The sequence below is a fragment of the Myodes glareolus genome, chromosome 3, assembly GCF_982192425.1.
Source record: "Myodes glareolus chromosome 3, mMyoGla1.1, whole genome shotgun sequence".
Lineage (NCBI taxonomy): Eukaryota > Metazoa > Chordata > Mammalia > Rodentia > Cricetidae > Myodes > Myodes glareolus.
Window position 1 is genome coordinate 117034066 of NC_142028.1, and position 13288 is coordinate 117047353.

Below are 13288 nucleotides of genomic sequence, written 5' to 3' on the forward strand. Positions count from 1 at the left end.
GGGCACCAAATACCAGGGTCTGACATTATCAGAACTGAACTAACTTGCAGAATCTTCCTTAAGACTTCATGGTATAGCATTTTAGAGGATAAACAAGAAATATATTGACATTATCTTTATGTTTGTCTCCTTGTAATTATATGAGGATTAATTTGAAATTTCAAACTCTAAGCAATACCTCTATCGTGCCACTACACAAAGGAGATTATGTAGCTATATAAGATGCCAACATGCAGATATATGAGCTTATGTGTGAATGTGTACTGTTACTGAAGAAAGCAGAAGGTAACGGTTTTGTGATTTCCATTTGCTTTCTCTTAACACTGGAGCGATGTTATGTTGTTGGGTTTTTTATTTTACTTTTTCCTTTTGAAATTATAATAAATTTAGATAATTTTCCTCTTCTTTTCCTCTTTCCATACCCTTCTATATAACGTCCTTTGCTCTCTGTTAATTTCATGACTTCTTTTTTCCCTGATTATTGTTGCATGTATCTATGTATATGTATATATATTTCTAAATACAACCTGTTTCTATAATGTTAATTCTAATTTTTTGGGGGGGGCTGAACATTTAGTAATAAATAACAAATTGTTATATTCTTTCCTTGGAAAGACTATTTCTCCCTCTCTGAGCATCTGTTAATTATTTGGAGTTCTTTGTGTAGGGCTGAGGTCTCCCATGGTTATCAAGTGTCCATTTGGGCATATCTAATGGTATCATTCTTGTTCAGTTCATATTATAGGTAGTCATGTCAGTAAGATTATATGTCCCTAGCTTTTTGACATTACTTGGGGAGAGAGTTCACAACAAACTCCCTGATCTGGCTCTTCCAATCTCTCCAGCCCCTCTTCCACAATGACCCCCAAGTCTTGGGTACAGGAGTTGTTTTGTAGATGTATCCCATGGGACTGGGCTCCGCAACTCTGCATTTTGATTAATTACAGCTTTCTGTAGTGGTCTCTAATTGTTACAAAGAGAATTTCCCTTGATGAGGGTTGAGGATTACACTTATTTGGAAGTATACAAACAAGTATTTAGAGTGTAGTTAGCATTTATGCTGGTTTAGTAAAGTGGTAGTTGTAAGTACTTCTCCAAGACCCATGGTTTCACTAGCACTGTCTTTCTCTTATACTTTAACAAACAAACAAACAAACAAACAAAAAAGCCAATTTTCAGTGGACAGACATCAGTTTAAGCAAACCATTAGGGAAACTTTAGAAGCAAAATAATTGTATGATTTAGTACAGAGAAGCAAACCTAAACTCAAAACATATTACTCCATGATAATTTTGCAAAATATATGAATTTAGGAATACCACATTGCCTGTGTGGAGTTCAGTTTAAGATAATAAGAATTTACACAACTTTCAGACCAATAGTCAACAATGTGCATATAAAATAATAAAATCTATCTTTGCCTAGATGTACCAAAGCAGAATTATTTTTAATAAGTAGCCTACTTATATAAATAGGGTTAATTAATTTTAAGAGGTTAATTTTTTATGATATTCATTAGTAAAATATATTGGACTTTCTGCTTTGTGTGTGAAGACCTTACTCAGTCAACACTGAGATTCTAGGTTAACTCTAAAAATCAAGGCCTAGGTCTTAATGCAGCAATTTGTACTTCTAGAATGAGAGTTAACTAATCTAGCTGTGATGGTTTGAAAGAAAATGTCCACAAAGGGAGTGGCATTAGTGGAAGTGTAACCTTGTTGGCATAGGCATGGCCTTGTTGGAGGAAGTGTGCCACTTTGGGGGTGGGTTTTGAGGTCTCCTATGCTCAAGCTTCACTATCTGTTGTCTGTCAACAAGATGTAAGGACTCTTAACTACTTCTCCAACACTCTTTTTTTCCTATGGGTCATTATGTCAAACAATGATGATAATGGCCCAAACCTCTGAAAATGTAAGGAAGCCCCAATTAACTGTTTTTCTTTTATAAGAGTCATCATGGTTATGATGTTTCTTCATAGCAATAAAAACCCAAACTAAGACACTAGCCATGATCTGTTATGGCTAATTATCTACCTTGACTATGAATAGTCATACTCTAAATGGTAGCATGAGACATGATATAGAATGTACTGATCCAAAAAAAAAAAAAGAATGTACTGATCCACACACATATGTGAGTAGTCCTTGACAGGGCTTTTTTCTATATTTTAGTCACTAATTCTAATCATTTTGAACTCTGAGTCAGCTTTCATTCCCACATCCAGTTTATTATTTATGCCTAGGCTACTGCATCAAGAAAAAATATAATAAGATAAATCGAAGTCAACTGACCATCGTCTATACTCCTATTCAAATGAGATTCTGAAGCAGATCATTAAAACGACCCTTATATTTGGATTTCTAACCTGCCTGTAGATACTGCCCACTGATCCTTTAAGTATTTACCAGTTTCATTTATAACTGGAGATTCTTAGTAATCTCCAGCCTTATACAGATGCCTTCTTTTGGTTTTATATCTGTATACAACAGTCTTTATGTCATGTATATGTGCCATTTTGTTCTCAAATAAAAAAATTTTCCATCTTTCCCAAAATGATCAACAGTCTCTTAAACAACTTAATTTAAAAAAAAATATTTTTAGTTCTAGCTCTGTTTTTGACATATGGAAGATATTTAACAAATATTAATTGCATAAAATTGAAATGAGTTTTTTTAAAAAAAACTTTAATTCGTCTTTGAAAATGCAATCATCTGAACTATCTGAACTATGCAAAAGTTCATTATCTTATGAATGAGCTACACTTTTTTTCTGAAATGTTCCTCCCCTTTTGTTCTATATTTGTAAGGAAAATCACCAATTTAAAGAGCTGCAAAACTCATATTACAACAAAAGCACACTGTGTAGTGCCCACCAGAATCAATACTGCTTGTGAGAATGTTTGGGAACCCACATGTCCCTTGACCATCACAGTCTGTAATCAGAGCATAGTCAGGCAATCTCCTCTTTGCTTTTGGTTCACAGTTCATCTTTTGATTCATAGGGATAATTTGAAGATTATCTGGTCTGAATCCTAAAAATACAGTGTGTAGAACATAACTGCATGTACATATAGTTTTCTTAAAGGAAAATCCAGTATTTGTTGGAAGTGGGAATATTTCTTAATGGCATTTAGATTGTGGCTTTCCAATCAGCTCTGGAATGCCAGCTTTCCAGCCGGATTCTGAATTTGATCTACATGCAGATTAGCAAGACATGAATCTCTACTGGTTTTCAAATCAGATGTCGGCCTGCGTCATCCTCCTGAGTGCTGGGATTATGGGCATGCACCACTATACCCTGTTCAATAGGTGACGTCTCATTGAAAAATTTGAAAGCCTGAAGAATCTTGGAAAATGTACCACAAGTTCAAAATGACCACGACTGTCAACCTATACTAATGTAACCTGCAAAACTATCTGGCATAGTTGAAGGAGAGAGCAAAACTTTTCATGATCCACAAAGCTAAAGCAATCCATATAAGACAACACAACAAAGTAAATAGAACCCTGTAAGCAATACTTAGAATTGAGAAAAGTAAGCACAACCAAGAAATTCTAGATAGAAATAAATGAAGCTATACTTTAGTGAAATAGAAAGCATAACTAAGAACACAAACCATCATAAAATGCAACTTACATACACTTTCTATAATAACTCTAAATATTAATGGTCTCAATTCTCCAATCAAAAGAAACAAGTTAGATGAATCTATTAAGGAATGAATATCCATGTATCTTTTGTCTACAGGAATCAGTTTAAAAGATATGTAACACCTTAAAGTTAAAGGCTAGAAAAATGCATTCCAAGCAAATGGGTTAAGAAAGCAAGAATTAAGAGCTACTGAGTACCAGCCTCAGCACTTTCTCAGGGTTCAGAACAGGACTTCTACAACAAGCAAGAACTGGCATGGGAATGAGATCTGAACTAACTGATAGTTAGTAGAACTAACTGACTGGCTCTGGCACCTTTTCCAAGCATGTTTTTTTATTCCTTGAGGGAAGATAAGAGAAAGGAGAAGAAGAATAGGGCATAAGGGTAAGAGCAAAGCATATGGCTGAAGGCAAGGCATCATGCATAAGGGTAAAAAAAAAAAAGAGGTGATCTCCACAAAGGTTTCAGTTTATCCAGGCATACAGACAAGTAAACATTGTTGTCAGTAACAATGGTATCAAGCATGCTTTTTCACAGAGTCACAAGAAATTGGTGGATCTGGCAAGGAGGCACCTTATGTCTCAGAGGGGGCATGGCTGTGAAGTTCATCTGTGACTGGGAACACAGTCTTGGTAGCTACACTAACCTGTGGGTATGATTTGCTTAAGTTATCTAACTGGTTGAGTTAAAAGGAATCTCCTGTGGTCATCTTGCTTTTGACTCCAGCAGGGTGTCCAGGTGAGAATTTTTCACTCTGAATCTCGTTTTAGTGACTCAGGCATTTTTCCTCTATAAACAGTTAATTTTCTGGCATATGATCTTATGCTAGTTGAAACCAAGGTCAAATACAGAATATTAGTAGCCTGTTAAGTCGGAGATTACACACGATCAGAAGATTAAAGAAGATCAGGAGATTACACCTTCCTGAGTCTACTATCAGAGCAGACATTTTACCTACTGTATGAGGCTCCTTTCTTATCAGTGACTATATTCAATAAGGAAAGCTTACTTATAAGTCGATTTTGGCTATGAGAACAAAGGACTTGACTGAGTGAATCCTTTATATGCCATGGCTTCATGGTATGGGGAGAGGTATTCAGTTGTCCTACAGAAAAAGTCAAATGTATCTACTGCTGGGATAAATTCCATGATTTCACAAGATTTCTACAGAATTGATAGTGACTTATCCAAAGGACAGATGTCCCGATAGCTCTGCAAAAAAATGGGATACTCCAAGTGGAATATACCTATATACTTATTGTGGATAGTCCAATAGATCTATCAGTTGCACGTTTACTGTATTATACTTGTGGGCTCACCACAAGTAAGTAGCTGTTGCCAAATGGCAAAATAAACTTCACACTAATCCTAGACCAAAAGATAAAGAATGGTATGACACTTTAATCAGGAGATCATTTAATCAAGAGAATGTGACAATATCAAACATTTGCACCAAAGTCTCTTTCCCCAAGTTTCATAAAAAGCACAAGAATGAAATTAAAGTCACTTCAAAACAAGCACAATAATAGTAGAGCATTTCAACATCCTATTTTCTCCAACAGATAGGTCATCTGATCAGAAATAAAATAAACAGAAACTTCAAAATTATATGACAACTTATATCAGATGGACCTAAAAGATATATACAGATTATTCTATCCAAACATCAAAGAATAATATATTCTACTTAGCAGTATATAGAAACTTCTCTAAAAGAGATCACACATGCTGGAACAAAAAGCAAACCTTAAATACAGAAAAACAAATAATCTTATGCATCCTCTCCAACAACTTTAAAATCAACAGTAAACAAAACTTTAATAGGCACATAAATTTATTAATGAATGATAATGGTTAAATAAGAAATCAAGAAAAAAATTTAAATATTCCTTTTCCCCTGGGAGTTGCCTCATTCCAGACTCCATCCTAAGAAAGCCCGCCAAACAGCGACCCCTCCTCAGAGATGTTCAACACCACTCCCACAGGGTATTTAAACAGCAACCCAGAGAAAAAACATGTGGTTTTCTGGTCTTCCTTCCTTGTCTTCTCACTTGGGAGCTCGAACACCACCCAGAAGCACTGGTATCCATTAAACCTGGGCTTTTTTTTTTAAATTCAGTTTGATTTGATCTGATTTGGATTATTGCATCGGAGGAGAGGTTTATCAGGGCACAAAAACTTTTCATCTGGAGGTTCCACCAAGATGAGGCTATTTTTCCCACTGGCCCAGGACCACATGTTGGGAGAAAACCCTTCTTAGCCTGCTCCCTGTCAGGCTAAGATTGGCTTCATTTGGGTAAGTTCTCCGTTCCGAGACCTTAGGACCTTAGAGGACCTTAAGGGTCCAGAGCCTCATACAATTCAGGCTCACCTGACTGCCTGACCTGACCAGTACAAGGACCTGGCTTGTCCCAGGGGACAAGGACCTGCTTTGCTCCTATGGGGTTCCTTTATCAGGAGATGTCCTGTTAAGGAATTTCTCACACCCCTCTGATTTTTTTGACCCAAAGTCTACCACAATGGAGACATCATTCTAGGCTTTGAGTCCCTAGTCCTGGCATGGACTTAAAAAAGGAACACTTACATTTTGAGGCCTGATCTCCAAATACCCTTGGGTTGTCTTCTACAAAATCTTTTTAAACTGGGGCTGACACCTTATGCCCTTTAATGTCTAAAATTTTTTTTGCTGGCGTAAAACAAACAAGCCGTCCATAGGTCCATGGTCTCTGGATGCTGTACTCCCACTCCCACTACCCCTCCTCAATCCCCTCCCCACTTCTCTAGCTGTTTCCTGTTTGTCTACTCCAAAATTTTTAAGTTGTTCAACTAATACAGGTTCCTAAAAAAGTTGTGTTCATCTGTCTGTTAATATGTATGTTTAAATAACATAGCCACAGTATGCCTGTTTTATGTCTGTGTGTGTGCTTGTTTTAAAATCTGTAAAATTTATAGCTTCAGATTACTACAACAGCTCTACAAAAATACAAGCACATGGACAGCCACCATTTTTGGTTGAGTTCAAAGAAAAACCTCAGCGCCCTCTTTGGTAAGAGAATCTACATGCTCTGGACCTACCAAGGGGACATTCTGCCTCCAATATACTTTGGCTTACTAAAATATTCTCTTTAGTATTTTTTGCCAATACTAGCATTGGTAAGCTGTAACTGACTGGGTAAACTATATGTCTAAACTTAACATATATGTCTTATTTGGATATACCTGACAGGTAATGGTACCCTGATTCTCAAGTGCCTTTACAGATCTGAGAGTATGACATCTTACAAAAGACTGTCTTATGGCAGAGAGACATGGTAGCTCCTACAGCATCCTCTAGCTCCTCCAAGAAGATGAATGGTTACAGAAGACCTGCCTGGAGATTCTTCCTGGAGACTTGCTTTTGGATATGGCAAAGCCACCCACAGAGCAAAAAGCTGTCTTCCACCTTATCAGCTTCCTGTACACTACACTGCGGGATTGTCGTCTCATCCTGCCAAGATAGGTATACTGAACTCAACCCCCACAGAAAAATTTTCAGGCCTCCAGGACTCAACAGATAAAGGCAGGTACTGTTTCTAAGACTGGTGTTTGCCAAAAACTACAGAGAGATTTGGGATTGCCTGTGTAGATAAAAATGCTGTTTCACTTCTGTTCATTTATTTATCACTCTCAGATCTGTCTAATGGCATTTGAAGACTTAGAGTACTGGTACCTCATTACTTCATTTGTTAAGTTTCCTGTTAAAAATACAAATAGGTGTGCCTCTTTCACAGACTTCATAGTCTTACATTAACAAGTTTCAGATGTATCTTCAGAGGTTCAGAGTTTCCAAATTCCTTTAATTTTATTCTAAAATGTCCATGCCTTTTAACTTAAAGCCATAGCCTTCTGCAATGATACCAAGATGTAAATCTGGTCTAGTTGTCTTAGAGATACCTACAGTTCCTGGAGAAAGTTCTGCTGTTGTGTCAGAAGTCTGGTCTGGTAAAAACTAACAGTCTCCAGAGCCTATTTTGACCCCACCCATTTTCAAGGCTATTTTACAGCTCACATCTGATGTCTGGATGAAGACCAACTCACAGAAGGCCTTTCAGGGAGCTAGAGAGATGGCCCAGTGGTTAAGAGCACTGACTGCTCTTCCAGAGGACCCAGGTTCAATTCCCAGCACCCACATGGCAGCTCACAACTGTCTGAAGATCCAGTTCCAGGGGATCTGACACCTTCACACCAATGCACATTAAATAAACCATAAAAAAAATGAAAAAAGAAGGCCTTCCAGATAACGCTACCTCCTACACAAGCTCCTGGAACTTCGCCATTGGTACCACCCCTCCAGGCTCAAATGGGCACCTACCACGCAACTAAAATGTGTTTTAATGGGCATACCTGCTCTTGTGTCTCACTCATTCACCCTTGCCTCTCCTGTGCAAGCAGGGAATTTCTCTGTCCCATTCTTTTTGTCAATTAATGACCCTTCCCATGGCTAGCTCCATTCATAGGGCTGATAATAACAATCTATTTTTTTTCCTAACCACCTTCCTTCTCATCTCCCTCAAGGAATAGATGCCTGAGGTTTCCAGGATGGCAGTTAACCAGATACCTCACCAGTCACACCTCCTGCTGAGTGTGAGCCCACCAATTCCCAACTCGCCCTTCTCCCACATTGCTCCATGCCTGCAGGAAGTTGCTAGACTTGAGCTAGCACTCCTATACGCCAAGAGTCTTGAATGTTTGGGTTAGGGCTTCTCCCCATGCTCTGGCATCCATATATCCAAAGAGTCTGGAATGTTTGGGTGGAAATTGCATTCCAAGCCCCTCCTCTGAGAGTTGTCTCAGTCTAGACTACATCCTCAAGAAAGCCCACCAAATGATGACCCCGCCTCAGAGATGCTCAGACCTCTCCCACAGGGTATTTAAACAGCAACCCAGAGAACAACCATGTGGTTTTCCGGTCTTCCTTCCCTGTCTCTTCACTGGGGAGCTGGAATGCCACACAGGAAAGCTGGTATCCATTAAACCTGGACTTTTGCTAATTTGGTGTAATTTGGTCTGATCAACCAATCAACTGACAACAGTGTCTGGTGAGACTTAGGAAAAGGGAATCTTCATTCATTCATTATTGGTGGAAATGCAAATTGGTGCAGGTACTCTGAGTATCAGTATGGAGAATCCTCAAAAAACACTAAAGATAAATTTACCAGATGATTCAGTCATATCACTCCTTGGCATATGTCCAAAGGACTTGATATCCTACTCCATAGATACTTATTCAGTCATGATCACTGATGCCCTATTCAAGAAAACTAGGAAATGTAAACAATCTCGTTGTCCTTCAATGAATAATGAAAATAAGGTAATACACACATACACACACACATGCACACACACACAATGGAATATTATTCATCTGTAAAGAAAAAATGAAGTCATGAAATTTGAAGATAAATGGATGGACCTAGAAAGGATTATATTAATGAAGTAACCCAGACCCAGAAAGAAAGCTATCACTATTTATCTCTCATTTGACGTTCCCAGCTCCAAATCTTCAGAAGTAAGTATGCAACATGGAGTATTACAGAATCCGGGAAAGCATAATGGCATCACAGAACAGGAGGGGTTGAGAGAGGAATAACAATAAAAAGAAGGTCAAATAAGAAAAATAGGGAAGAGGCTCCAACTGGGAAGGGGAGAGGGAGGTCATTACAAAAGCAGAAGAAATGAGAGGTGACAAAAGCCACCAAGGTTATTTGATAAAGTTTTATTATTTTATAGTTACCTAAAATTATCCATAACATACACATACTGTTTCACAATGTCTCCACAAGAACTACAGACTAACAGAACCCTCATGATTTAGGTAGGTATGAGAAACCTCCCTTTGAATGATTGGTTAGGTCAGGCCAAGTGATTTCCAAAACAGAATACAATACTGCTGTTACCATTGTTGTTTTTCAGAAGTGGAAGGTAAGTCCCTATTGCACACTTAGGACGCAGGACTCAGATTATTTTTATTCAAGCTGAATCTGATCTAAAATCCTTGCTATGCTTTAGTTTCCTTCATTCCAGGAAATACTATGGAAACTTCCAAGAAAAGTGTTTTAATAAGGCTTTTAAAGCTGTAGTGAAACCTCCAACTTGGAGACAAAAGGGTTTAATTGGCTTCCACTCCCAGGTAAGGGTCCATCACTTAGGAAAATATGGCAAGAACTCAAGCAGGCCCAAAAGCTAGGGGCAGAAACTGAAGCAAAGGCCAGGAACAGCAGTTCTTACTGCCTTGCTCCTCAGAGCTTGCTGAGCTTGCTGTGTTACAGAACCTAGGAGATGACCAGTCCATGGGTGGCACCGCCGCTCTGACTTTAATCGTCAATCAAAATGCTCAATATACTTTTCCACAATCCAATCAGATGGGTATTGTCTCAGCTGAGGTTCCCTCTTCCTAAAAGACTCAAGCCTGTTTCAAGTTTGACACAGCCAACCAGCATAGAAGGAAAACCATTAGTGGTGTCCTCTTGAGCTGTGATTCTCAGGAGCCACAACAGTGACGAGCAGGAGTGGATATCTATAAAAGTGCAACAACAGCTGTTTGGCGGATGTAAAGTTCACTCGACAGGAGAGAAATCACGCATGGTACTAGGAACCTAACTAACTTCCCAGATCTGGTGAGGTTCTGAATCTTAGGAGAGAACTTGCTACTCCCATTTTTAATAGATCAATGTAACTCCCAACTACATTCAAAACTTATCCTTCTACGCACAGACGAATATGTTGACCAACCTTCATTAAAGAGGCTTCCCTTTACAGCAAATGGAGACCATCACATAAAGTTACGATTGGACCCGACCCAAAGATCAAGGATCTTGGGCAGTCCATCATCGGAGGATACATCTATCTCAGGGGTTCCAGCATCTGTGGCTCATAGGACACCGTGTGAGGGTGGCAGAAAGATTGTAAGATGCTGAATACCAGGATGTCTCCTGTGAAACAGTTTCTCATAGAAATGGCACAAACAAGACCCGAACAATAGTAACATCAATAAGCATACTAACTGAGAAGTAATGAATTTTCACAAATTCCCACCCCTATGCAAAGAACTTCAGGCAATTAATGAATGCTGAGGAGTGGGAGAATTACCCTTTCCCAGGGGTAAGTCCCCTTATTGGTTATCCAATACAAAATGGGCAGCCCCGAAACCATATACAGACAAACAATAAAAGCACACTCAGCGAGTTGTATCTATATAATTGTGTATATATAACAACAATAGTGAAAGAGGCTATCGATTTGAGAGTGTGGTTGGGGGTGCATGGGAAAAGTTGGAGAGTGGAGTCGTGGAAGGAGCTGAGGGAAGGAGAGAGAAAGGGGAAAGTGATGTAATTCTATTTTAATTTAAGTGTCTTTTTAGAAAATTCAGGTACAATCTAGGGGCGAACTTCTGCCTCTAGGAGGTGCTAATACATTCACTTCTCAGGCGTAGATCTTAGAAACTTACGATGTATTAGACTAGAAGAGGGGATCCTAGAAATAATGAATTTGATTTTAAACCATGATGCCAGCAGTGCTTTGCAGATGCAAGCTTTGCAGAATGTGCATGCCACATGAGGTCATGGAGAAGTGCACACCTACCTACTGGCACATCAGCTAAAGGAAGCACAAGTGTGTGTGAGTGCACCGAAACACACACACACACACACACACACACACGCACGCACGCACACACACACACATCACCACCACCACCACCACCAACACCAACAGCAGCAGCTGCAGCAGCAGCAGCTTACAAAATATTTGCAAGGCCAAAGACACTTATCTCCCAAGAAAGAGAGTAGCCAACAAAAACAATTAAGCAACGTGCCTTCTCCTCCAACTTGACCACAGGAAATAGTCACCAGATTCCAAGCTCTTTTACCCAAGATCCAGCTTCCTGCAGGACCTCATGAATCTTTTTCTTTCTTTGAAGCACAGACTTCACCTTCTTTGGAGATAGCTCCAAATGAATTATAACGTGCATTCCATCTCTCAAATCTGGAGCCCAAGGTTTCGAGGAAACTTGGGAAGTCCATTGCCCCACTAGAGAAGTAGAGACTACTGGCAGAAAGGACGGTACAAGAAGCAGGTTCCCAAACAGCCTGGGCGCGGGAAACAAAAAGGGGAACCCTGGCCAGTGGAGTCCTTTTCCACGTGGTGGGTGAGAAAGAAAAAGTGGTGGTGGTCGTGGGGTAGCGCACAAGTGTCCCCCTTGGCTCTTATGGCTTCTATGTCCTAGTGGGATAGGCTCCAAAGGAACCAACACAGTGTTAGACAAGAGACATCTGGCTACCGACTCAGCCTAGGAGCAACGCGAAGTAAGCACAGTGTACATGTCAGGGTAGGGGGCTGAGGAAAGAAAAACGCAAGGCAGACGTTTATAGAGGGCCAAAGCCCCTATCTTGAGGACTGAAGCAAATCCCGCATTCTAGCTGGGCTTTTCTGCGGAGGTGGTTTTCCTACCAGCACATGTCTACCCTCAGAGACCCCTTACTCCTGTACCCTAAGAATACCGTTCGCCCTGAATCCTCCCCCGGTGCCACCGCACCTGGATATGGCAGGAGACCTCCGAGTCGTCCAGCAACCGAATGGTGCATTTCATCTCTTGGTTGAGTGATTTGATGCTGGAGCTCCGAAAATGAATCATTTTCATAGTCCCTCTGTCTCTCGGCGCACAGTGACAAGAAGCGAACATACACAGCAGCACGCGGGAGCAAGCCGTAGGAGGCGCGGGGCCCGCGCGGCCCTAGTCCACGCGAACATTCACACGGTCTCAATACAGTCCAGGCTCTGGGTGCAGCTCCGCCCAGAGACGGCGGCAGCCCAGGGTGCCTGCAGCCACCAGCTCCAGGAGCGTCGGTCCCTCCCTCTCCTCCTCAGATGATCCAATCCCCGCCTCCTTCCGTAGCTAGCTCAGAGGGCACCTCCCTTGGCTGGAGGCTGCGAGCGGCTGGAGTCCACGATCTTCCTAGGGATCGAGTCTGGAGAAGGCAGAGGGCAGGGTGGATTTTGACGCCCAGCATCTCTGGAGGGGGCATCTTGCACCGCTGCTGCTGCTGCTGCTGCTGCTGCTGCTGCTGCTGCTGCTGCTGCTGCTGCTGCTGCTGCTGCTGCTGCTGCTGCTGCGTCAGGCTAGGCCCTGCTGCCTTCCTCTGGCTGGCCACCTCCTCCCTCCTCACCCCAATTGCGGTTTCTATAGATGATCCCTGAACTGCTGCTTCCCTGGACCTCAATGGTGCCCTGCACTGTGAAATCCCAGGTCCCAGCGGGCGACAAAGAGTGGAGAGCAATCCACACACCTCCCTTAAGCTGATGGAGAGCGCTATTGAGTTGGCAGGGAGTCTCAAACAATGGCTGGAGGCACAGGCATTGCACATGCCCAGATCCATAGTAACTCTCAGATATTCCTGGAAGATTTTTAAGTCACTGGTTCAGTTAATTAGCTGAGATCAATTCCCTTCTTCGTTCCTTAGGAAGGAATTGTTTTTCTTAAGCAGCGTGATCTTTGATTACAGTATCCCTTAGACACCCACTAAGAGCCATATTCTGCCCCGCCCTCCTTAGAGAGACTCCTCCACCTCCAACTGCGTAGGAATCTAGTGACAAAGAACTC

General features: G+C 41.0%; 1 protein-coding gene across 2 annotated transcripts in view; it reads right to left on the reverse strand.

Moving 5' to 3' along the window:
- The window catches only part of Frmd3 (FERM domain containing 3), a 200270-nt gene extending 187777 nt beyond the window's left edge, over positions 1-12493 (reverse strand). The window contains exon 1 of one of the 2 annotated variants that reach the window (XM_048452970.3): positions 12224-12492. In XM_048452970.3, the coding sequence (XP_048308927.2) occupies positions 12224-12370 (147 nt within the window). In that variant the 5' untranslated portion in view covers positions 12371-12492. Of the gene's footprint in view, positions 1-12223 lie in introns of both variants that reach the window. The other variant, XM_087904922.1, reaches the window with a different exon arrangement.
- Positions 12494-13288: the final 795 nt, after the last annotated feature.